This window comes from Acanthochromis polyacanthus, chromosome 1 (assembly GCF_021347895.1).
Source record: "Acanthochromis polyacanthus isolate Apoly-LR-REF ecotype Palm Island chromosome 1, KAUST_Apoly_ChrSc, whole genome shotgun sequence".
Taxonomy (NCBI): domain Eukaryota; kingdom Metazoa; phylum Chordata; class Actinopteri; family Pomacentridae; genus Acanthochromis; species Acanthochromis polyacanthus.
Genome location: NC_067113.1, coordinates 53,260,127 through 53,287,822, shown reverse-complemented (window position 1 = coordinate 53,287,822; position 27,696 = coordinate 53,260,127). Strand labels below are relative to the sequence as shown.

At 39.3% G+C, this 27,696-nt stretch overlaps 1 protein-coding gene across 1 annotated transcript in view; it reads right to left on the bottom strand.

Annotated features, from left to right (window-relative positions):
- cacna2d1a (calcium channel, voltage-dependent, alpha 2/delta subunit 1a) overlaps positions 1-27,696 on the bottom strand; it is a 129,362-nt gene that overhangs the window by 24,916 nt on the left and 76,750 nt on the right. Inside the window, 18 exon segments of the mRNA XM_051949713.1 lie at positions 673-779; positions 869-929; positions 5,065-5,141; positions 5,527-5,588; positions 5,699-5,770; positions 5,852-5,923; positions 6,595-6,669; positions 6,797-6,880; positions 7,647-7,709; positions 8,284-8,373; positions 8,539-8,588; positions 9,506-9,584; positions 9,673-9,777; positions 10,208-10,366; positions 16,331-16,430; positions 18,664-18,714; positions 19,447-19,516; positions 21,982-22,113. Coding sequence (XP_051805673.1) covers positions 673-779; positions 869-929; positions 5,065-5,141; positions 5,527-5,588; positions 5,699-5,770; positions 5,852-5,923; positions 6,595-6,669; positions 6,797-6,880; positions 7,647-7,709; positions 8,284-8,373; positions 8,539-8,588; positions 9,506-9,584; positions 9,673-9,777; positions 10,208-10,366; positions 16,331-16,430; positions 18,664-18,714; positions 19,447-19,516; positions 21,982-22,113 — 1,509 coding nt within the window.

Here is a 27,696-nt window from a genome sequence, read left to right as displayed (position 1 = left end):
GACTCATATCGATGAGTTTATGCAAGAAGTGGCAAGGATGTTAATGCATTGGTCAGATGTTAGGGAGAAGGTCCGCTGGCCCTTGATTTGTGTTTTATTGCTCCGCTCGCGCTCTCGGCTTGACGTGTCCTGCTCTTTCTCACAAACACACAGTAATTGGATGAGGTCGAGCGGCTATAGGTGGGGTGTGGAAGGCGTATTACTGACGAATATTGTGTGTGTGTGCGAGCGCGCGTGCATCACATCTAAGTCGACGTGCCTCACACATGTGCAGTCAGCCGTGTGATGGTCAGACTTTTAGAGTTAGCATCAAATGGGTAACACGAACACAGGGGTTCCACATTACAAAGCTTTGCTTGGTCATGCACACCAAACCATCCAGCCAGACCTGTATTTCACTGGAAAGGGAGACCTCTGGGAATAGGTTCAGGGTTGGCGCTCTTCCATTAAATGTTAAATGCACACCTCAATGCTGAGCCAGATGGCTGACATTGATTCACATAAACATACTATAGCAAACACTGTAAGATGTAAATAGGAATCTTAGTGAGAACAAAGTCTGCTGCAGAGATTCAAAATAAAAGCTTCTAAGGGACAACGTCATCGTAACCTGGAGCATGAAATATGGAAAGGAGAATTCTGGAGAACATTCTTGCATTTTATTATACCTACACATGGGGTTGTTTGGAGTCTTGGTGTCGATGTAGTTATTAAACTCCATGAGGAACTCGGTGTTGTTCGTGTTCTTGTCAGGTGGCTTTAAGTCCTTACAGTACACCCTGCGGGAAACAAAATAACTTTATAGTCGTACCGAGTCAAAGTTGTCATGTTAGCCATAAAAAAAGTAATAAACTGAATGCTATCTTACCTCGGAGCAATGAATGTGTAGCCATATTCATCAAACTTGTCTGCCATCAGGCTTTCAGAAACTAATGGTAAGTATAAAATATTATGAGATTTCCAACAATATGCAGGTTAATATTAAGCTGAAAGAATGATTGTATGCAGATGAGATGGTGCTCTGCTGGGCAGAGACCAACACCTGTTGAATATTTAACAGTGCACCATTGAGAAAGCAATCGTACAGCGACCACAAATTGATTCCGTCTCTTGACAGTCAGAGGAGAAAAACGGAATAATTCCACAAATGTAACACTGACCGGCTTATGCTTAAAGTAGAGCAGGGGTTGGCACTCACAGACATTACATAGGAAAATTAAAAAACGGGCTATATTTATCACATAACTTAGAAAATTAAGACTCCATGTTGTCGACACTGCACATGTAAAGATACAGCTGAAAATCAGGTCTATAAAAGGAGGAGGGTAAAGGCTCAAGAACAGGACGAGAAACATGAAAGTAAAGAAAAAATACTTGCCATCTTTCCCTGGAGTGGAAAAAATCCCAGCAGAGAGAGAGTGAGCGAACAAGAGAATCATCCCCCAGGGAGGTAAAGACGAGAGGGAAAAGAAAGGGGGAAAAAAGACAGGGTAAAACCACAGGGGCCAGAGGTGACAATATTTTATTCACAGAGCGAGTCCTGAATAGAAATATTGCATTCCCAACAAAAGGTTTTCAGGCCTTTGGATGTAAATGGAGAGTGCTGATGGAGAACATAAAGAGAGGCTTAAAGCGTGGTTAGAAGTTTTTAGACTTATGATTGAGATGTGTTTTTAGCATTAGTATTAGCATTCTTTTGGTGATCCAGCAAATCTGTTTCGATACTACACTCAAGTGACGCATTTGCATTACAAAACAGTGTATTGAAATGAACTGAGGAATATTAACCACAGCTCATAACGTTAATGTTCTTTTGACATTCTCTGAAGCCCTGTGGATTATCTGGTTCAGCAAAATGTTCTCATGACAACATAACCTTGTCCTCTTTGGTGATCACGGTTGGGAAATAATTGCACCAATGTGGTTGCTCTTTGATTTCTGGTCACTGCTTTCTAATCCAACAAAGTATCTAATGATGATGTATAGCAGAGAGATTTGGGGAGTGCCGAGAGAATTTATTTTCAGCACTCTCGCACGCCTTTTTACACCTGCCAGTTTTGTGAATTTGTTCAAAGTGAAAAATTCAGTCAAAATAACTGAAAACGTCAGCCTGAATCAGTCTCACACATAGAAACAAGCAAGACAAGAACCTACACTGACCTGACTAATGCATGACAAATAGATGTGGGGATCTGGGACATGATATGTTTTCAACTTCACTTGAGTTTTTAAATTGACATTTACAGTATTTTCGCTCTCAGAGAGGATAAAACAGACACAAGTCAGGCTTCAGTTTCAGATAAACCACAGAGCTTAACAATGTTCTGTGGAGACTTGATGCTCACTAACAAGACAAAAGTGATGACAAAGCACACAGTGGGACAGACAGAAGAGACGGAGCTTAGTGTGTTAAGAGGGATCCTGTCTTTCATTAAGAGTTATTTAACAAGGTTGTAAAACTCAAAGTGAGTCATAAAAAAGAGAAAACCGAAGAAAACAAAGACAACTCGTGTTTTGGGTACAGACTCACAGCTTTCTCCTTTATGGCTTCACCTTTAAATAATGCAAACATCCTGTCCTCTGTTGTTGCTGCTACAGTGGGTTAGTGCCAAAACCACATCTGAGGGCCGTTGGAACAGGTGGGGGGTTAAATACATACATGCACACACAGACACACACACTGTCTGCGACGCACTGCGGGCACGCATCGCATGCGAAGCGCTGCTTCTGAGAGGGAACACCGGCTTGATTCAGTGTAACAGAATTGTCATTATTAATCAGAAGCCAGTAAACGAAGAAAAACAGTGTTTGTGAGTCTGCAACACCACACAGAGCGAACTGAGACAGAAGTTAAGTTACATCCAAAGTCTGCCAGTGGCGTGAGAGAAAGAACAATTTGATGGGGGTAGTGAGGAAAAGCACAGGGGGAGAATACTTGCCCAAAAACGCTGCAGGGGGTCCAACACACCAGGAATGGTCAAGAGTTGAGGAGGGCAGGAGAAGAACAGGAGGAGGGAGGAGGATCAGAAGTCAAGGAAGGGAAAGAGAGGAATTGGAAAAGAGAGTGGGAAAGGAAATAAGCCAACAGGGTTACACAATATTTTATTCAAATGGACATTGAATAAGAATATTGTATACAGAAGTAGGAAGCACTTAAACTTTAAGTAAGCAACTGGTGGAAAATAGAAGGGCTGTTTTGGGTAGTTTCGGTTGAGGTGAGTGTAATGACGTGTGGATGATAACCTGTTTATGCCATCACATTGTTAGAACTTAGTTCAGAGTTGGCAAAAATCAGTTTTCACTCTACGGTTTATGTTAAATTTAGATTCAGAGTTGCAGATCCAGCGTGATTGTGATTACAGAAAGGTTCCAGGAAATTAATGCAAGTCTATACAATGTCATAGAACAATTACGTGTGCGATTGTAGGTTCTGCTTTCATCACAGAAACACAAGGAAATGTCAGCATAACTTGTCATATAATATTTACGTCACATTCATACTAAAGAACCACACTAATGGAATCACATGTTTTCAGAATCTACAGGCATCTGGCACTCAAGTCACCTTTGGCCACAAATTTCACTTGCAGAGATATGAAATTTACTTCAGATGTGTCATACATTTTGCTCGTTTTAATCTTTTTATTTCGTATTTATGTATCTCTGCTGTCGTTAGAGCATTACAGCTACAATGCTGAAATGATTAGTCACCAGTTATTACATTAATTGCCAAAAGAGGTGTAAATTCTCTATTTACAGCTTCCAAAATGTGAATATTTTCTGGTTTCTTTGCTTTTTTTGACAGTAAACTGAATATTTTTGGGTTGTGGATAAAACAAGACATTTGTGGACATCATCTCAGGTTTTGGAGATTTTTTTCATTATTTTCTAACACTTTATAAAATGAACAACTAACCAGTTAATGAGAAAATATTAGGAAGATTAATCGAAAATGAAACTAACGGTTGATTAAATTGAGATCTTAAACTTTTCGAGACAGCTGCAAAACAACCACTTTAATGTCATAAAAACATCACATTACTTATAGAACATTCACATTTGTCTTAAAAGTTCTTTCCTTCTGCTTTTTTTTTTTTTTCAAAACAGACCCCCTTCAGCCAACATGGAAGTCTCATACATTGGAAAAACCTTCAAAGCCCTTCCAAGGAAACTGAAAAAAATGAAACGCTCCCTGTGACAGATAACCAGTTTCATGTAAGCTTCAAGTCTCTGCAAACTCACTTTTTTGTTTGTCTCTGAAATAAAGAAGACACAACGGCTGTAGAAGAGGCATGAAAGGGTCTTAAAATGTACGATATGTTTCTAAAAATGGTTGATAATAATAATGCAAAGTGTGTTGAATATATATAAAAGCCAAGAGCAGCTAAATGTCCTTCAACAGAGGGAGACTCCAAGCTGAGATGGCTCCATCTTAACTACAGTGCACACACACACACACATAATAAAACTGTCCTCTGACTAACACTAAGAGTCAATGACATCTTTTACTAGTGGGAACAGACGGAGCTGAAAAGAGACATGAGACATCGATGCCACACATATGGACCCTCTGATCCACTGTAAACTACACAATCGGACTGAACACACAAATACCCACTTACAGACACACACACAGAGTGAGATATTTGGTTTTCAACGAACTGATGAGTATTTTATGTGTGAAAGGCGACACTGGAGCCGCTGGTCCCGCTGTCTGGTGTCAAAAACTTTAAACAGCACCACAACTGAGGGTGTGCTTCGCCATAGCAGCACAAGTGGCAAGGACACGCAGAGGTTGTGTAGATGTGTACGGGTGGGTATAGATGTACATATGTAAGCGTATGTGTGTGTGGGGTGCTGTAAATGATAGATACGAACCATAAGCTGAGGCACAAGGGTTTCTCAGCCCTTACATGGAAAGCAATAATGTCACTGGAGAACATTAGTAGACATTTTCCACACAGCACCATTTGTCTATGCTCCGTACAAATGGAAAGTAAATGTAACTGAGTGGAAAATCCAAGAAGGGCACAAGAGATTGAGCTGATTTAGAGTGGCACTTACATTTAGCCTGGGTGATTGTGTCGCCGATTGTGGCACGGATGTAATGCATACTGTACTCAGGAAGCACCAGGGCCAGGCTGAGAGAGGACAAAACAGTTAAAAAAAAACACACTTTCCCTCTACATTTTGCACCGTAGCACCACTGCAAATCTTTCATTACGTCCTGCGAAGCACTTTTCAATAAGAGGCAACTTTTTTCCAAACAGTACACATAGGTCGTGAACACGAGCCTCTCCTGGCCTCACCTACAATGCTCTAAACTGTGTCTGGAGTTTGTCCTGATCCTCAGACCACACTCCTGTCTCAAGGAGAACCAAATGGCTTCATGACAAATATTTTGAGAAGTGTGTTAATGCAAAACATCTGCTGTTCTTCTATTTGTGGAGTGTGGTTTGCAAAGCGTTCTGTCTTGATGTAACGTGTCTATCGTTGCTCAAAGCATGTTCAAACAGCGTTGTTTACCTGTAGTCGCTTCCCTTCACTGGTACATAGTTGTACGTCCTCTGGCCTTGGTCAATGTAGCGCTTTGAGGGCGAGAGCATCGTCAGTAAACATGGAGATTTCTAAACAGATGCTATCTATGATGGTGTGTTCTTATGCTATCGTTGTCTTGAACGTCACCAAACACAGTTACCTCATCTTGAGATTTCACCAGTGTCGATATATTGTAATTCCCTGTTCGACCATCAATCATATTTTTTCTTATCTGGCAACCAAACAACACAAAATTAGTAAATATATCCACCATACCGGGGACTTCTGATTAAGAATAATGCATTTCCCAAACCTCCACTTTGATCTCATTCTCCAGCTCCGCATCCAGGAAGTCCAGTGTTACAGGTTCATGAAACTTGGCAGTCTGAGTGGAAACGCAAACAATTAGTCACTATTAGATACAATAATTTATAATAGGAGGACTGAGAGTACAAAGAAAGGAAAAAAGATCAACTAGTAAACATCAGTTATTGATCTTCTGTTAAAAAAAACAGATTCTAAAGAGGGAACTAATTATGGATTAATTTGTCTCTGTTGTAGTCATCTGCTACAAAGGTGTGCATACGTAATTTACGAGAAAAGCGCTTATCTCAAAGGTCAATGAGAAACATGTTGCCTTGCAGCAACAAACATCATCCCGAGGCCATATGATCGGGATATACAAAGAACAAAGTCGGCCAAATAGTACAAACATCATTAGAGTAGTGATTGATTTGAATGTGGTATTGGCAGCAGAGATGGATCAGGTTAAGTGAGAAGCAGCTTGATGCTACAATGTGCAGAACGACAACATTTCTGCAAAGGTACATTTTGGAACAACAGGTTTGCTCGAGGGCTGCAAAACACTGAAACTCTTTGTTCTCACTCTGAACAGTCCGTTGATAATTATGAATGCAGTGTTTTTGTTGCCAAATGACTGTTTGACAATGTTAATGAGCAATTAATTGGTTTTAGCGAAACAAACCAGATCTTAGGAGCAAACTCAACTGTGATAATGACATTAGAGAATCCACAGAATCCACAGATCTGACCTACCGGTGGCTGAAGATTAGGATGAAGCAACACATATCCATTGGGATCAATGGCAAAGTAGTAGCCATTGGGTCCAAACTAGAGGAAAAAGAAGAGAAACGTCTGTTTAAGGACACAATGAAAAGTTCTGCTACAAGTGTGACCTCTGTGGTAACAATACAACAGAATCTGTACATGAATATTTTCATTTATGTGGCTCTCTTACAGTAAACCGAGGCGTCAGTCTCTTGATATCTTCCAGGGAAACATCAATAGCCATAACCCCCAAGATGAGCTGGTTTTGAGACTTCTAAGAGAACCAAACAAAGAGAGAGAGAGAGAGAGAGAAAAAAACAGAAAAGACAGTCAGCGGTAGAAAGAGTAACTGTAATGAGTCCTGTTCTTGCTGGATGAGTCAAGTCCCTCGGTGCATTCTGAATGATTTCAAGGAAATGGGGTGCAATAGGAATCTGGACGGATGAATTCCCAAAAGCTTCACGTGCCGCTATGAGTCACTGACAAGGCATTTCCAGGCTTGTTTTCAGTCATACTGGAAGGTAACCCTGAGTCCCTTCGAAACAGACATGTAAACTCATCTTGAAGTACTTAGCTACCGGATCATTTCTCTCTCTGATCTGCAGGTTTGATCTCTTTTCGATTCCTGCTCCGTGACATCTGAGATTCCCTTGCTGCGGAGACTTTCGAGGGAGCTCAGCGTCAACAGCGGATATAAGGAAGCGGAAGATAAAAGTCATGGATGATAGAGAGGATTCATGTTTTTTTTTTTGGGGGGTCTGGTAAACATTATGGGGTGTCCCCAAAACCACAGACTTAAAATCTCTCATGGGGTCGAAGTGTCAGACATACAGTAAATTTAGGCAGTGAGTCAACTGCAAAGACGACAGATGTAATAGAAGATGGAGTGAGTTGACATTTAAGAGACAATAAACATAGTATGTAAAGATAAAAAAAAGGGCATTATAAGTGTGCCAGAACAACATATTACTAAATTAAATAAGATACAGATGAAATCAAATGAGCAACATATAAATTCAGATGTGTTTGTTTTTGGATACCTTGGAGCCTGTCTTGGTTTTATTGAAGACAGGCAGAGTTCCAGTGATCACCAGGCCGAGCTCCTACAAGATCAAACATACAACACATTCAACAAATATCAGCATTTGAGCCAAATATTACTATCAAAATCCAATCTCTAGTCATAAATATACAAAACATGTCCAGTTGTGTTATTTGTTTTTGTACAATTCCTCATGATTGATGACATTCATGTCTCGTAGGCGTCACTACGTCATCGAGAAACCAGCAACTGCAACTTAAATGTAAGATTTTCCCAGGCAGACACATTTCAGTGCTGACGAGTTCAATACTAACAAAAGCTGACAGTGTCTGACAGTATCCAAACCATTTGGCTGCCTTTATCAGTCCGCTTTCTTATCTACACTGTTGCCTAAATGGATATCTTGACAGGAGATGAAGCAAAGAAAAATGCCTTCATGCAGCATTTTTAAAGTAAATTTAAACTGTATTTTCTTACTGCTGAAACAGTTGTGTTGACCAGAATGGCCAGACAACAAAAAAGCTTGTCTGAAATATTTGAGATGATACAAAACAGATTTCTGCAGAGTTCAGTGGGATTACAAATGACAGCATCTCTTCTGTTTTCCCACGTGTGTCAGAAAACACGCAACATACCAGAGCGTCCATGTAGACGTTGGTCCACTGAACCTGTTTGGCCTTTTGGTCAGCTTTAACCATCGGTCTTCCCAAAACATCCAAGTACTCCTGCCAAGAGGGAGACAAGAGAAGCACTTGGATTTTGCAGTCTGCACGTCAGCCATTCTGCCACAAGAGGGCGCAACAGACAAATGGTTCAGTGATGCAAGAAGGAGGTGAAAGATGATGAGATGCAAACATACTGTACGCGAGTATGACTGAATGTGTGTTTACCTGAGTGTTTAACCTTATGGCACCTATAGATGGGATCTCATAGTAGTAACCTAAGACAGAGGAATAGGTTTATTATAAAATACACTGAGAAAATAACATCCAACCAGATAATTTTTTTCCTACCGAAATTTAAACAGTTCAAATGGTTACAAAAATTGATCACACTAATTTCAATGTGTAAAAAACGACAGAAAAGTTCATATATCAAGCCAAAATTTCACAGATGCATTTTAAATATTGATTGTCTGTGATAAAAATGTTTCAAGCAAATCGCAATTGGTTGAGCAGAAGGTCCCTGATGATTTAAGATGAAATAAACCATAATTGCATTCTGATTTTCTACTCATCAATTAGCCTTTCAACAACATCAGCTAACACAATGTAGCAACAGAACACAGGAGTGATGGTCTCTGTAGCACTATGCAGATATTCCATTAAAAATCAGCTGTTTCCAGCTAGAATAGTCATTTACCACATTAACAATGTCAAGACTGTATCTCTGGATAATTTAATGTTATCTTCATTGGAAAAATACAGCTTTTATTTCAAAAATAAGGACATTTCTAAGTGAGCCCAGACTTTTGAAAGGTAGTGTATTAAGTATAAACTATGCCACTTACGGGTACTTTGTATTGTTTTTGATCATACAAAATAAGGATATAGGTATATTAACTACACATGTCTGTCAACTACACATACGTACCCTAAATAATACAAAAAATATTGCACCTTTTTCTATATAAATGTAAATCACACTATGAATAATAATAATAATAGAAATATATTGACAATAAATTAAATTAGCTTTTGCTAAATTTACAATATAATACTGTCAATTTATCTGTGCACCATAAGTATAAACTTTATATTCCTACTACAGTTAATTGCTATTTATTTTTTTCATTCTTCAGTAGAAAATTGAAAGCAGGCAAATGAATTGAACACGACCTCTAATTGAATCTTGTACCTTTATTAGCGCAGGCCATCCACTGTATTGGTCCTTTGTCGTAGTTGTGCTTACCTACTGAAAATGTAAAGATGCGAACCTGTGAAGGGAAGAAAGCAAGAAAAACTAAATGCGACACAAATTTCTGTATTCTACACCAAGAATCTTCTGTGTCTTTAAGGTCCTACCGCCTGCTTTGAGTTGTATTTCCGAAAGATCTCCTCTGCTCTCTCCTCTCCTCCGTCAGTAAAGAGCATTATGATCTTGTTACAGTTGGCCCTGGACACATTCATCTGGTTGACACAGGGGCAAAAAAATTAAGAAAAGCGAACAGCAACAAGCTCTGTTTGTTACAGGCTACAGAAGTGGTAGCATAAAATAATATTCTGTGGCTTGCTTGCACGTTATGCAGCTACAGGAGAAACCTGAGTTTTTGCACTGATCCAAATAAAACCTGCAACATTTGAAACAACCAGTAGAGGTCGACACACGCTCACTCTTCATGAGAAGCGCACTGGGATTGAGTTGTCAGTACGTTTTATGTTCCATCATTTTCATAATTAATTAGATAAAGTAAATGAGCATAAACTCAATCAGACTGTAAAGTAGATTTCCCAGAGCCTCTAGGTTGGTTTGTATATTTCCAGGGGCGTCAGTGGATTCAGTAATCAAATACAACAGATTGTCTGTAATGTCTTCAAAGTTAGCTCACTGAGACTTTACCTGAGCCAGCTGCCCAAAGGCGAGCTCAAAGCCACCTGTGTAGTTGGTGATACCCTTAGCTGTGATGTTCTGCACAGCATCTTTCAGAATCTTCTTGTTCCTCACGTTGGCCTGCACCAGGTTCTGAAAACACGCCGCGTACGTGGCCTTGTCGTTGAACTGGAGGGAAGAGGGAAGGAAGGGATGACGGGAAGTGGAGGGAAGGCACTTGCACATATTTTCTACTAAATATGTGGCCTTTTTGTTTTTCCCTTCGTTGCAGAACCATGCAGTGTCCCTGAAACATTCAGGATCTTCTAAACATTTTAACAAAGCGATTAAAGTGATTGCATTTCCAAGAAAATAATTTAAAAAAAAAAAACACACTAATTGACAACTGTTCCACAAACTGTCATGTGTGAAATGAAATCAGTTTTAATCAAATCTGCACAGACCGAAGGGAGCTATAGGAGCAGAAGGAAGGATAGGCAGGAGAGCAGGTAGGGATGTGAAAACAGTGGCATAAGGAGGTAAAAAACAACAACAACAAAGAGCATGATTATAGAAGGATTATGCCGTAGAGGCTGACATTACTGTAACTGGTTAAATTACATTTACACAGCTCTACATGTGAAGCATCTTCAGCTTAATATTGGTGAATAGTTAATGTGGAGGAACAGATGGAACCCAATCAACTCATGCACACACACACAAATATAATCATACACACACACGCAGAATCTATGGAGGGTTGGGACATGCCTCATTAATACCCAACATCTGTTTTGGCCTTGACTGCACCCCTCTAATCATAATTGTGTCGAGGCAGACAAACACACACGCTCCAACATGTGAAAAGACACAAAAAGTGCTCAAATTCTGCTCCCCCCCCCCCCCCCCACACACACACACACACACACACACACACACACACTGCTCGGTGGAATTCTCCACAAAAAAAATGTGGGTGACAAAATAGTATAGCTGGTACTTGAAAGAAAAAGGCCGAAATGGGGTAATCTCTGAACCACAATGACAAGCGCAGCTACAAAGGGAAGTCCTATCGAGCTGACTGGCAGTTTAAGTGAGTCGTCAAAGCAGCAGTGAGTGTAATAGGGGCAAAGTACCCCAACTATTCCAGGTGCATTAGTCACGAAATACCTGCAACGTTATCCACTGAAGCAAGGAGAAGTGTTTCGGACAGTGAATGCATCAAATTGGAGAACAGCTTTTGAGAAAAAAAATGATGTAACATAAGGAACGCAAAAAGATGAGAATGTCGTTTTCTCTCCGTCTTCTCAGGTTCATGTTTTTAGAACACCGATGGAAGCTGCAGTGTGCGACAACGGTTTGCAACTATTCAACATGTTGGCAGACGTTTCGAGGCATATGCTGCCAAGAAATTCATCCTTTAACCCTTTGAGCTTCAGTCAATTCCAGCCGTTTTCAGTACAAAAAATCGCTAATATTCTATTTTTAAATAAAAAAAATTACGAAAAATACGGGGAATATTGGACGTGCATCGGGAGGTGCATTTCCTTGAAAACGACCGATTCGGGGATTTTATACCGACTTCAGGACATGTTTTGGACAAAATAGTTTACTGGCTTGTGTCATCTGATGTAAAAGGTTGGATTATGGCCGTTTTTTGTGGAATCTTTTTTTTTGTGTGTAATAATAAACCCGGAAACGTGAGTCGCGCTGTGTGCTTTGAAGCCGTGTATAGAGAACGGATGGATGAATATTTGTTTTTGTCGGACAAATGTGTTTTTCTCACCCGCTGTGGTAATCGCATCTGAAAGTGGTTTATACCGACGGATTCATGAGAATCTAAGCTTTCCATCGGTGTATAGTGTTTGTATAATCGCGTTTGCACCCGTCGGACATTCTTGAAATTCCTATGCAAATTAGTAGGTGTACCGCCGGCGGTACACTGAAGCTTAAAGGGTTAAAGACACACTCCTACATGCACATACTAATATAAGCCCCTTCCAGTTTGAACTTCATTGAACTTATAATACACATCTTAAAATATCACAGACACAGTAATATGAAGCTCAGCAGAGCAACATACTGTATGTGGGCACCGACTATATATATACAAGTTTGTGTATGTAACAAAGTGACTCCAACTGTTTGTTGCCAACAACCTTGTGGCCATGCTAATACTGTGAACAACTCTTTTTAGTGCACGTATAATCACACTCAAAGTGTGAATAAAGTTCCTACAGTTACAATAGACACCAATGAAAAAATATAGCAAAAAAAGGACATTTAAATTTATTTTTAACTGTTTTCTTTGAGATTCCATTTGGTCACCATTGGGGTGGGACAAGAGAAAAATGACATTTAAGGGGCACTTCAGACTTATGTTGTATTTTTAAAAAAACTACTTTCAAACATTCTTGTCTCCTGTTTTTTTTTAGATTTGGTCTCAGAACAAGTAAATTCACACAACGGCATGTTTTAGTATTTTGTACATGGACTATTTGAAATTTGATGGGTGAGATGTAAAATATCCTCCAAATGTGGAATAACCCATATTCTAGAGGACATATAATGCTGAAAATAAGCAGTTAGTGTCATAGCTGAACATTTCCACCCTAAAATGAAGTGTACTGTTGACTGTCTTAAAAATCTCAGAGTCAGACTTTTGGGATTTCATGTCACAAACCTAACAAAACTATTCTATCATTATTTGCTTAGAAAATGGGTTTCTGTTTCAAAGCTGGACAGCCAAATTAATAAATATTAAATCTAATGCACAGTTTTACTTCTGCTTGAGCAGAATCCTGGGTGAGCTGGTATGCTCGAGTTACAGCAAATACGAAGGGATGAGGGGAGAAAAAGGCAAGGACTGAACACATCTGTACTTTTTAAAGGAAGCACTGGTACAGAACTGCATTTCAGTCATTTTCAGGCAGAAAGCAATTACTTTCATGGTAATTAACTTGTAAATAAGTAGCTTTCAAACACAGAGTTAAGTTTTAAAGGTTGATAAATGACTGGTAAGGGATTTTAAATTAATTTTTGGTGTCAAAGTTTTTTGCCAGTGTAGCAGAAGATTCCAAAAACGTCCAATAGATATGTCTACAAGCAAGCTAACTGGAAAACAAATACATAGTCCTAAGCTTAAATAGCGAATAAATATGTATGTACATGCATTCTTTTCCCATTCATTCAGATTTTTTGCTATTTCCTCACTAAATAAATACTTAGGATCTCATAATTAATAAAAATCTGTTGTGTTAGAATATTAAGTCATTCCTTCTTTAAAATGGTACAAACTATATATTTCAGGTTCATGTAATAAAAATTATCAGTTTGTGTGAGTGAGTGAGTGAGCGAGTGAGTGAGACACCCTGGTGTTGTCATAGCAACATGCTGGCATTAACAAGGTATTCTGAAGCATCATTTACACGTGTGGAAATGAGATATTCCTCTATTTTATTATAAAAGTTTGTACCTTCAAAAAGTTTCGAATGCTTCTGGATGCTCTACAGAGTGAGCTGCTTGCCCTCAATATCTTGATTACCCTGATGCCTGATTTCATTAACTTCAAAGGCCAGTTCACTTAGCTGATTTGAAAGCACCAAACACACAAACCACTGCTTTATTAGGGGAAGTGAAAGAAAATGAAATTAACTGAAATTAATCTGGAAAAGCAAATTCAGAAAGTCATTCACGCTACTGGCCATTTGGAGAGAGTGGAGGAAGGACAAAGAGAAGGCAGATAAGGATAAAGGAGATTTCAGACAAAGTGCATCCACATCCAAGTACAGGATGTATCCTGTGCCAAATATGAAAGTAACTGCAGTGATAAACTGAGCCGGGATGTCTGCAACCAGAACGACCACCTGTGTGCTGCATGAATACCAATGTTGACCTAATAAACACCTGTGATTTGTGTCCATTTTGAACATTAAAACAATGCATGAATGTCAATGTGATATTTAGTAAAAAAAAAAAAAAAAAAAAAAGGATTCATGACATTAAATAAACTGAAAGAATGATGATGGAAAAAAAAGATGAGTTGCTTCAAGCCAACATTTGGGAGAACATTACATCCAGCAGGTGTGTAGTTTAGCTTAGCATAAAGACTGAAAACAAAGAGGAAAAAGCTGACTAAAGAAACAAGGACTGAACATCAGAAATCATCCACATATTAAGGGTCCAATGAGCATCAGTTTGGCCAATTATCAGGTCCAATATCAACCATGAAGAATAAATGTTAAAAATTCTTCTTTGTTAAAGCACATGTAAAACATAAATAAAAAAAAGTTGTTCTTAATTTTTCTACTAAGATTTTCATTTTTACAGAAAATGTATATCGGCTCCAATTATCGACTATTGGTCTCCTTGATTACTAATAATCAGCATCGGTATGAATCCTGAAAAATCCCCACTCTAACTGGTCAAGGCAGATGCCCAACCTCCCCGAACCTGGTTCTGCCAGAGATTTTCTTCCAGTTAAAGAGGAATTTTTCTTCCCATTGTCATCAAAAAGCTTCTCAAAGGGAATTGTTGAGATTTGTTGTGCGTCTATCATTTCGTCACATCTTGACTGATATGTGAGACCCAATACACAAACACTGTAGATATGTTTGAAATGCAGTGTGTAAAGAGTAAAAATATCCTCCGTATTACAATTATTGGTGTATAGCTTGAGCAAAAGAAAAGATGTTATATGGATGTTGGTGTTGCAAGCTAGATTCAATAGAAGTCTATGTGTTCCACTAAACTGGCTCTTGATTTATTGGTCGATCTGTGTTCTAATCTTCAGTCATGGTCGTAAGGTCTGGATAGTGACTGAAAGAAAGAGATTGTGAATACAAGCAGCCAAAATGAATTTCCTCTGTATGGTGACTGGGCTCAGCCTTTGGGACAGGGACAGGGAACTTCTTTAATGTGAAGGAGAATCAAAAGTAGTCAGCTAAGGTGGTTTGGGCCTTCCTTTGGAGTGATTACATAACTCACCTGGCCTGGGAACACTTTGGGATGCCACAGAGTAAAAGAAAATGGCTGATGTTCCACTGGACATGTGTGAGATGGACGACAGAAAGACGTAGCTAAAACACTTTGTGAAGACGCATCTAAAGGTGAAACGTTGACATTTGTCCATAAAGTGTTTGTGTCCTTCGTTTCACTGTATTTGATACTTCCAAAGCAGAGTACTTTTTTCTGTTCTGTGCACACAATAGAAGTATTTTTTAGATTTCCAACATCGTTAGCTACCTCCAACTACGCTCACTAAGCAGCAGACAGAAGCAGAGCTTCATGGTTGCCTAGCAAAAGCATAAAGTGGAGGATACCAGCAGCACCACTAAAGGCTGCAAATCAGGTTAAAGTGATGCTCTTTGCATCTCAGACCTAATTACATCCAGTATGATCGCCTCCAATAGGTCTTTGAGATCACTCACAAATTCTCTCAGCTGTGGGAAATTTAAAAGTGTGTTATTTTTCTTTCCATAAATAATATCTGACCAAGCGATGGAGCTTTAAACGATGATGGATGAATATTTCCTCCATCCCTAAGCCAGCAAAACTTTGAAGCCTGGGATTCCTGCAGAATTTCAATTGGGCGAGCAAGTACTTTTCCATTACATGCCACTGATTCAAAGTGTGGCTTATAAATGCAGCGCACATTCATTTATCAAACTTATCATGTGGCATTTCAGGGCTTGGCCGAGCTGTGTCATGTGCACCCTCTATTAGTCATACATACTTGGGTTAAGCTCCGATGCTCCGAAGATGCTTTTCTCATACATAAACACACGTACTGCATATTCACACACAGACACTCTGAGCTAAGATGAATGAGCACACAAACATGCATGCATCCCTGCACATATGCAGCCACAATAAAGATGAATCCATGTGTGGTACATTATGTTGCTAAAAAGGTCACGGTCATGTTTCAACCGATGACTCAAACTGGGTTAGAGCTACTCAAACTGTCAGGCCACATATACGTCCACATTAACATTCATCAATGTGTGTGCCTGGAAAGTCAATTCAGAATCATAAACAATTTTGCAGAAAAACACAATTTCCAACTGAAGTGAAGATTGAAGTTAGGAGTATTTCTCCAGTGAATGCTGAAAGTGACAATCAGTTCAGAGTACCAGCTGCGTGCACACTCACATAAACCACGTTCACATAGTCGTCATCAGAGAGGGTCTCCAGCATCTTGTTGACAGATGTTCTGATGAGTTTGAGGGTGAGACCTGAAACACTCCCACTCCTGCAGGGTGGAAAAACAGTGTGTGTTTTAAATCAATATCAAACATAAATCAAAAACTAATCTTCTGCTATGTAAAACTGTGCAGCAACATGCGTTACTGCAATTTAACCTCATGCTGAAAGCTTCTGTGACTGCACCTTTGCCCCTCTACAGTAATATTATGTTTACTAGAGAGCAGACACCTTAAAGGTCAGCAGGTGTTCAAAACACGAACACACTTGTCAAATTTCATCCCGGTGTGGTCAGGTTTCCAACCACCTCTGGAGAAGAAACCTACTCAAGAGCCATAAGCATAGGCTAAAAAAAAACACATTAAGGGATGGATAAATATGCCACTTAATTGTTTCCTGCAGGTAAAAGACTAGAAAAAGAACAGAACCTGGAAAAATAAGGAGTGGAGCTCCTTTAATGTTCTTTTCTCCAAAAGCGTAACGATGGGAGCTTTTAATGAGCCTCATCAATCATCCATGTGCCAATTACCAGCACTGTGTTAAGAGCTGCAAGTGGACAAATTTAGTTTTTCATTCATCATATTGCGTAGTTATTTAGCACTGGTGCTGTGCCATGACTGTAATTTATAATGAAACATCACCTGAGCGGAAATAGAATCACTTTGACATTAAAAAGAATGCACAGCTCCACACTTACAATCACATGTTACTGTGTGCGGCACACACTTCTTACACTGTGTGAAAGTGAATCTTTGTCAGTCTAAAGACAAATTCACACCAATTTAAAAATGTTGCTAAGCTTGTAGAGATTGGACGGCATTATCTGATCTTTTTGCATCGTGATGAACTCCTTCTTATTGAATGTATTTCTCATTGAGGATGTGTATTATTGCACATAAACATAACACTTACAAAAATGACACAAGAGAAAGTGATGTATTTGCTGAGAACTATTTATAGCTGTGGATTAAAACACATTTGGTGTGTTGTTGATCATTTAGAACATAAAGGTTCTGCATGTAACCTCAATTCAAAATAAGCTGAAGTGTCCATTTTGATGGCAAGAAAGAAACATACATAAGGTGTAGCTATCTGACACATTTTCAGAGACAAAAATGTATCTCTGTAATAGGATACATTTTGCTCTTTTCATAGGTGTGCGTAACAATATTAAAAATACAGAATTCTGTGGAGCTTGTCCTTAAACTCACTGACACCCAAAACATTCCAGTAGGTTTGAAAGGCATGTCTCACCTGAAAAAAAGCTAAAATTATATAATTTATCTGATCCAGAAAGTGTAAAAGCAAAGAGGATGGTTGGACTCAAGCTTTCAGACAGTCCTTGAACTACTCATCAGTGATGTGCCATTTGTTGAGGAAACGTAACCAAATCAAAGTTGAAAATTATGACATTGTATCCAAATGCATTTATTCTGCATTTCTCATTTACAAATCTGCCAATTATGAATTGTTTGCACAAAACAGATTCTGTAAAATACAAAAAAAATCTGAACTGGGCTGAACTGCAGTCTGTGTGTTCACAGAGCAGATAGGAGACAAATATGGAGCTAGATAAAAATGTAAGTTCTAAAATCTCTACTGTAAGTACAGCCACGTTGTTTTAGTATTTTAGTGTTCTGAACACCTGAGAGCACTTGGATAAAGTTTTTTTTTTTTAATTTTTTGCAATATGAGTAATCAAACAGGTTAAGCATTCCTTTTTTCTTGTTATGATGGTTTATGCCATTATAACCTTGTAGTAAGTAAAATGACATCTTCAAGTTCTTTTTCCTTCTAGCCATGGTTGTTCTGTTTCCATAAAGGTGCAGGACTTTCTATTGCAGTGAAAAATGCCTACAGTGATTGAAAATGTAAAAGGAGCAGACAATGCTCAGAAACTGCTTCAGGTTCAGAGGGTTTGCACAACTGAGTATAGTAAAATTAAGATGTGCGCTTTGTTGCCCTAAAAACGCCCCATGATTTCCTAATTTAATCAAAGCATGAACTGCTGCCGTAACAGTCTTTGCTGCAGAATCTTTTCTGAACACCATCGCTCTTCTAAACATTTTTAGGGCGTACATAACAGGAAGAAATAATTGGACCGTGAATAATGAGGTTGCCCAGTGTGCTGACTGCATTGTGTTTGTCAGTGTCACACGTGAACACAACGCAACAGCGCCCAGCGGGATGCGGCCAGTCAGAGAGTTAGCATCAGGGCCTTCTGGCGCGCAAAAGAAAATAAAATCTGACTGTAATGGATGAATCATGTGGTCGTCACTCACGCATCCACCAGAATCAGCATGTCCTTGGGTGACGCCGCCCCCTGAATGTACCTGGTGAGTAACAAGAGACACAAATACACAGGTCAGGGATATTGAGCAAATGCAGAGATATACATGTGCACTGAGGTGGAAAAACACACCCACAAAAAGAAATACAGACTATTATTATTATCATAAATGCCTTTATTTCCCACAAAACTCAAAGACTGAAACAAATTTCAAACTGCATATTTATTAGTTTCATCACATTCATCTTTCTTCTCTTTGAGCAAGTAAACAAATATCACTTCATATCATTTGCATGTAAAATCAATCAGACCTTTGTAGTCTTTAATTGCTTCTCTCCTTTCTTTAATAAACAAACAGTTGTGTGTCTTTGCGTAGAGTTATAGTCTTCAGTATCTGAGCTAATACAATTTAATAACATGCTTAAAAGAGTATTGGTGGCTTCCAGCCAGATTTTAATCATTTCAGGAGGCTAATGAAGCTTTTGTATTGCTTCCCCTTTGATCTGCAGTCATCATACTGCTCTGATGTGTTTGTTTGAGTGGGTTTGGCTTTGCCCAGAGACCTGGATTTCATTGTTCCAAACTGTGTGTGTGTATGTGTGCAGATGTTCTTATGCAACATGCAAACATAGTTATTGCAAACAAGTGTTTAATATGACAACTGCACAAGTAGAAGGAACGATCCACGTGTCTGAAATGACAGACACCAGAGAAATGAGCGACAATACGACGCTGTCACAAAACTGCATATCCCATAATGAGCGTTTATACTCACCATGGTCGTCTGCGCACGTCGTAGAGATCCACTTCGTGGGGTAAATTGCTGTTGTTGACCCAGGGGGACGCTAGAATTTGGTAAAAGAAAAAGTGTTTAATTCACATTAAGTTTTAGTTAGAGGTGCTCAGATTTAACAAGACTTTACATCAAATATTTATTCCTGGGTTTGGTTTCATATGACTCATTAAGTATATTCTTAGATCTTAATTTATATTAAGTTAGCACTTTGGCACACATTGTCTTTTTTTGTCAAGAAAAAGACAAAAGATGAAAAGAGAAGTAGCATTCTTATGTCTGTGCATTAAGTGTGGAGCAAGGATCCAGTTGTCTTAGCTTAGTTTAACATAAAGACTAAAAAATGAGTTTAAAAAAAAGTCTCTGTTTCACTGCAAAGTTCAACCTTAAGTTTAGATCAATTTCTAAAGCTTATTAACCAGTGCAATATCTTAACACAAATAAAAATGTAAAAACAACAACTTGCAATGTTTAACGAGAGTCGCTCAGATTTCCAAAAGTCTTGTTGCTCTGCATTTGCCAGAGAATCAGCAAAGTCTCTGAACTCAACATAGAGCCAGAGAAGCTGTTACAGTTTTGAGCTTTTGCGTTAAATTAAGCACAATTTATCACTTTTTGGTGCTACTTCGATACTGCACAGCCACAAGAGCAGCTATGGTCCTTTCATGTGCTCTTGGCAAGAAAGCTTGTGTGTGATATTCCCCATAATGCTGAACTATTTCTTTAGTCCAATTTTTGCGCTACCACAACATGTTCTCATGCCCAAAGTGTCAAAAACTGCCACTGGTGAATCAGAGAATCACACAAGGTGTCTTTTAGCATCTGTGCCACCGATAGAAGTCACAGGATTTCCAGTTAAGAGACTAACCAAGGTCTGTCCTGTATTAAACCCCAATTTGTAACCTTTCTTTTATTTTGTGACTTCATAAACACATTTTCCATTAATAAAACTATTGCATATTTTATCGATTTGATCAAAATTTGTTGATTATTCAAAACCATTAATTTTCATCCAATAAAGCAAATTTTCATTTAATGCTATTTCGATAAATTATATGTCATTGTATGATGCAGCACAGTACGAAATTCACACCATAGTTTAAATGGCTACACCTACATAATAAATAAGAAAAAAGAGGTTTCATTCTGTAAGTCAGCAGTGTAAACAAACCACCTGTTTGGTCTGTGACAACTTGAAATACAATCTTTTGAAGTCCTGAATCTGTGCGTACTGCAGCTAACCAATGACTGGAACTGAAATTGACTGACATCATGACACAAAAAATACGCAGCCATACTGGAAAAAGTAAAGTAAAAAAGAAACCATCCGTGCCAGTATCATTGATTATACTGACTAATCTTAACAGCTGTAATTAAGACACCAAAACTACCAGGTTAGGTTTAGAAAGAAACATGGTTTGGCTTAAAATATACCCTTTCACAACATTAGGCACATGGTACAGAGCAAACTTCTGGTTGACTAAAAAGCAGAGATAGTGATGGCACCAGCTGAGAAAGTTTCATAGATCGGTCTGACTACCCTGTACCTTAAAAAAAAGATGGTAAAGGGTACCAGAGCATTCAAATGTGATTTCATTTAGTCCTGAAAAAGTGGGCCTATATGATGCTTAAGAAGTAAGGTATAGAGGACAATTCAAAACGTATCTGTGACTTTTGAGATAAATTTTTAAAACAGAGTAATTGGCAGCTAAATGTTACGACAAATACAATGGTAATGACCACATACACGTTTTTGAAAAGCTGATTCATGACCTGTTTCTCAGCACAAGGTCCGAAAAACTGTGATTAGGAAAGTCTGCATGCGGTTGTATGCATTTGCCTGCAGTATGATAAAGTGGCCCTTTGGTGTCAACCTTGTGTGTCCATGACTCACCATAAGACAGTCATAGCCCTTTTCGACCAAAAAGAACCAGGTGCTACTTCGGTGCTAGTGCTTAGTTGGTTCAAATCTCGTGCCTCGTAAGAACAAGGTAATTGTCAGAGATGTTTTGATTCTTATAGTGAACTTGCTAGCGTTAGCTTTGGCTATGTTTGCATCCATTACATAGCGGTTAAACAAACGCAATAAGTTGATGATAATATCTATGTTTATCTTTATAGAGGATCTTACGGTAAATTGTGAGGCAGAGGTCAGCTGTTGCCTGGTCACATCCGCCATCACGTTACTGGCATCCATATTTCCTGGTTTTCACTAATCACACTAAACACTACTACTACTATTAAAAGTGATGGTTCTGTGTTTTTATCGTCGATCGTTGGCCACTGTAACCCCGCTCCCAGCCTGTGATGTACTCGGTTCTTAACTCTGGCCCAGCAAAGAGCTGGTGCCCGAAAAGCACCAGTTTTTGGAGCCTGGAACCAGTGCTTACTTGGTGGAAACAGAAAGAATTGGTGCTAAGTCAGGCACTGGCTCCGCGCTAGCACTGGAACCAGCCTGGTTGAAAAGGAGCCTCAGTGGGCTGTCGGTGTAAGCTCACTGGCCACTGGGCTACTTACCTGGGTAGTACCGAGCCAATCCGGTGGCAGAGCCAAACACCTGCCAGAGGAGTGAGGGGTCTTCCTCTTTGTTTTTCCGGAAAACGTCCTCCAAGGCTTCTGTCCAATTGAGCTCATTCAAAATGATGGTAGCTGGAACACACATGCAATCACACATGCACATGGACACGGACACACACACACACACAAAGATTAAATGACTCATATTTGTGCAGAAGTCAGAAGTATAAAATCCTAAAAATTACACAAGCCCAAAATGTCAAGGCTTTTCAAAAACCATTTTGTCTGAAAAAGCAATTCTGAAAAAAGAGAAACCATGCTTGAAAGTTGAACACATGCACGCATGAATGCACGCACAGACACACAGAAACATAGATCGGGCAGTATTCAGCTCTTGACATTGACAGCTGAGACGAAGCCGCCTTGCTGATATTGAAACTGACGTCAATCTGCAATAAGATATTTCCGTTTTTTTTCCTTGTAAATTTTTTGTGCTCAAAAACATACTCCAAATTTTGCAACAGTGGAAAGTGATCAAAAGAGAGAAGAAAGGGGAAAGAGGACAGATGGAGGTAAAGCAGAATGATTCAATTTGATATTTCTGGAATAAGACAAAATCGCCTTCCGGGTACTCAGTGGCCAGACATACAGTAAACGTTTTGTTTACCTGTTTGTCTGCAGAAGCTCTTACTGGCTTAATGCTCTAACAATCTAGTTTGATCCAAAAAGGCAGCGTTCTGCCTGCAGAGTAGGCTGCATGTCAAAAAAGGAGGCTGTGCGTGACTCATACTTATGTGTGTGTGTGTGTGTGTTTGTAAGAGCAACTGAATTAAAGGAACAATAAAAAAAACAACAAAAAAATATGGAACATCAGGGCGAGACAGTGGACAGCTGGGAGATCCAGGGTCTGCTGAGGAAACGCCATATGTGACACATAAGAGGCTGTGCAGTAAAAACCGAGTTAGACAAGCTGGTGTGATGCAGCTCTAACTGTAGCTCGGTTAGAGAATTATATTCAGCAGGAAAGGGGCAGCAGAAGTAAACGAATAAGAACGTGCGAGAAGGAATTTAATTGAATGTATTTGACTGACACGTTTGCCTGATAAAACCTTTTCAGCTAGTACATAGTCAGGTCAGAACACACAAACTCAGATTCATGCTTTTAATTATCAAATTTATTTGTCTTTACCATCAAAAATGAAGTGCAACGCTATTATTCATGGTGGAAATTAACTAGGATGTAAACATATGCAAATGTACAAAATAAGAGCTGAAAGTTGGTAAAGAAAAAAAGCACTGAGTCTATTCTTCCAGCCTGATAGAACCTAAATTTATTCTAAACATAAAAAGCTAGTACTTGCAGATTACTCAGTAACGCTATACCGCAATGTTAAGGTGGACCAGCGTGCACGTTCCCATAGTCGTATGACTTCACCAATAGAACTACATCAACTCGAGATTCTGGCACAAGAAAAATTGAGAAATATAATTCAGAAATGTGAGAGTACCATTTTTAGATGATATACTATGTTGGATGTTGAACTGAGATATGCAAAGCTGTGTTCGCAAGTTTAAACTTGACTTTTTCACCATTCAGATGAAGAAAATGCAGCCACAACAATGATTTCTTTCAGTTAGTGACAGTTTGTTTGGAGCAGATCGACCAACCAAACAACCAACCAACCGACCGACCGACCAACCAACCAATCAACAGGCCAACCAACCAACTGACCAACAAGCCAACCAACCAACCGACTGACCAACCAACCAATCAACCAACCACCCAACCGATCAACCAACCAGCCAACCGACCAACCAACCGACCGACCAACCAGCCAGCGAACCAACAAGCCAGCCAACCGACCAACCAACCATAATAAAGCTAAACTATAAAAAGTACACTACATTACACAATACAATATAACTTACTCATTTACATCTCTTTTTACCTAAATAGTATTTATTGCAAAACAAAATCAGAAACTAAAATCCTTCAAAATACCGTTGCACAAGTCGAGTTTGAGTAACAGATGATAGTGTTTAAAGGCTTACTGGATGCAAAAACACATTGCACAATGATCTGTAATATTTGCAGAATGAATTTTACAACTCTGGGACATTATCACATCTGCAGCAGCTATTTTACGCTTTGTCATGACTGCTGCAAGGTTCAAATTCAGCATCATATTACAAAGTAATCTACCAGAACTGCTGCCAGTGTTTTTGTGAGGCACCTTGTTCAATGACATTATGCACGACTGTAGCCAAAGTTGAGTCTTGTTCATTTTTTTGGCTACAGTTTTCTGTGTCTGTCTCCATTCAAATGAGTCAGAGGTCTGATTTATTTATTTTTTGTTAGGTTGTAGTTGGTCTGTTTGAATGATTTTGCACATCAATGCAAAACACAAATGATTTTTAAAAAAGGATTAAAACCTGTTTTAATTCAGTATAGTGAGCATTCGAAGTGCGACCTGGGAAAAAAGTGTGCTCTTATAGTGATGTGAATAATCAATGTTACAAAGCCTAGACAAATATTATTGTTCCTGTCTGACCCTTCCTCTTCCCACTGTGTTTTCTCTGCTCTCACGCTCCCTCCGACTCCTTCCCTTACTCACAACTACCTCTTTCCATCAGGCTCTATTTCCTTGCTTTGTAGGATAAAGGGAGAGTTTAGGCAAGGTCCTAAATGGCTCCCTGTGGTATTGTAGAGAAAAGTGTGTCCCAATGATAAGTGGTGACAATTTGTTCAGGCCTGATCTCTCTGCTCCCAGAGGATGGCCCTTAATGGATTAGTCCTGCTGGTTTCTGTGATATCAGTAACAAGAAGTCTCAGGGTAGCAGGACCTCATACAGGAAGCACTGGTATTTTCTCCCCTGATTACTTCTCACACTGAACACTGAAATAACAAGTCAGGGGCACTTTCATTTATTTCACCAGCTGCCACTATGGGAAGTCGATGTAGTGACCAAGCCATTACATGATTTGTGTCCATGTGCATACATGATGAGAGTCCAAAAAATAATTGACACACAGTGTGTGTCCTCACTCCCTGTTGTGTGTGTGCTCATGTATGTGTCCCGTTTGTGTAAAACTGACAAACCCATTATAGTTTCTCATGGCAATTTAGATGCACACACACACACACCTAAATACACTCAACCGAACGTGCAGGTCAGACGCTGCTGATGAGCCCTTAGCAACAGTTTTATGGCGTTGTGAGACAGTGTCCTCTAATCTCAGCCAAATACCGGAACAAATCACAGTTTCAGTGTAAACAGATCCATCTCTGTGCTGATGTTGTTGTTGCTGGCTCGAGGTCACTGCGATGAGAGGAAGAAATGAGAAGCAGCACCGCCGAAATGCAAGCGCTCGTCAGCTCTATTTGTCAGGAGTGGCATCACGTCCTCAGAGACTTTGGGTGGGGGTCGGATATGCGTGTTTGTTTGTCTGCATACTTAGAACAACACGCATGGACATTACAATTGTCTCAAAGAAAATCTAGCTTTCAATTCAGATAGGATAAGGGACTTAAACAACTTAAGTGTAGAAGGAGAAAAGAGGGATAAAATGAGGCAGACAAAGGAAGGAAACAAGTAATGGTTTTCTTTGTTTGTCAGCTGGCACTTAGGGCTTGACGGTGTAATTTATAACCTGTGTGTAAATTGGACAAACTATTATTTACTACCCACAGCATTTTTTAAAACAAAAAAGAAAGAATTAGATGGGGATGGTCTTGGCAAAAATAAACAGGGGAAATCTGCTGTGTTGTAGAGCGTTCATTTTCCAATTCTAACAGTTAAACTCCCTCTCTGGTCATTGATTAAACCCCTAAAAACTCATCTCTGTGTAGTAAAGTTAGATTTTTTTTTTTTTTTAGTTTTCCTGCAAATCTATGAAGCTCCAACCTCTCTTTCCATTCACCCCTCATTCTTTACTGCAGCTCCAGCACACCAGCTCACCTACAATTCCAACCAATCACTGTGAAAGTACTCTACTTTGCACAATAGCAAGTTGTAATAGTGGAGTAATTTAGCCATACATGGTCCATCTGGAAATCAGTTCTGAATAACAAGAATACAGAAAGCTCCATGATGCATGTTGACAGGATTGGTTTCTTAGATTTGTGACATATAAAATCACAAAAGTCTGAATCTGTGTTCTTCAGATGGTCAATGAGATATTGCAGTTTCAAAGTGTAAGTGCTCGACCACAGTGACGACTGAATTTCTCCATGTATCTTCACAGAATAGGTGATGATAGGGGCTTGGACAACACAGAGCAATGTGGTGTATAGCAGCTAGCATGCTACCAGGTGAAGAGCATGATGGGATTAGTCAGTCACAATAGCTCTAAAAGCTTCTTTTCATTTCGTCTGTTTTATGCCACATTAAAGGTTGGATAAAAGCACTTTCTAACTGTTTTTTGCAGGACTCCATTTGGACTCATTTGCATGCCACCACCTGGGGTTAACTGGGCCTTTGCTGCAGTAAAACGTCAAGCATTAGTAACCCAAAACAAGGGTTGAAATATTATTGTTTCAGGCGATAAAGAATTCAGAAAACAACTGCAGCAGCCTCATCGACCACACAATTCAAATATCATACAAGAAGAGATGTGAGATAAAAAAAAAAAAAAACAGAAGTATGATTCATAGGTCACGAAGACATGGGGACTGAATATGGAAAAGAACATACAAAATAGCCCCTCTGAGGCTTGCAGATGCTTTAAAAAAAAAAAAAAAATCAAATGGGATTCTGGCAGTGAGTGATGAGGGTGATGGACATGGGAGGTGATGAAGGAGGGGAGGGGAAGCTGCACAGTGCCATGTCAAGCGACACCCCGTGGTGTTCCCTGTCATCAGCTAGCTAGCTGGTGGCTCAAACCGCCTGTGCATTTGAAAGTAATTACATGGTGGGGGCTAAAGTGGTGAGAACCTACAATCATCATATCAGAAGGATAACTCTGCTCAACGATACTTTCCTGTTCACTACTGATTGTGACGGGAGCACAAACGCATCCTTTGACACCATGAACATCCACTTCAGCTGCATATACACATTCACATCATCACAGTTTTTGCCTCCATTGTCAGAAAAAAACTGTATTTATTAATTACATACACACAAAGGACAATGTGACACTGGACCATAGGTATTATGGAAACGCATGTGATCCCCAGGTTGATCTTGTTTCCCATAAACGTCAACAAGATTAACCACTATCCTTTTTTTTAATCTATTAACTTTTGCTTACTCAAGACGAACAAATCCCAGTTACTGTTCCCTGATTACATTATCTGACTGAATTGCACCATCAGTGGGCGACTATGGGTGTCAAATGACGCAGTGTATTGCACTTAAGGGTTACACTGCCGGGCAACCATTGACCGAGCAACAACATAAAGTGGTAAATTTGAATTTGTGTGAAGTGAGATGTGGACAACAAGTGAAAGGGCTTTGATAGAAAGAATGTAAAAATGAGGGAAACTTCATTTAGGCTGCGGTTCTACAGCTGCTGGACATTGCACACATTATTTCACTGTGTTCTCCATTTAGACCTGAAAAAATTGGATTTCATAAAAAAAGCAGCACTAAAATCATGTGAAATAAAGTTAACAACAACGATCGGTAGCAACCTGATCTGAGGGCAAATTGACAGAGTAATTGATTTTAAAGGGGAACTTCGTTTTTTTTCAACCTGGGGTCTGTTTCCAT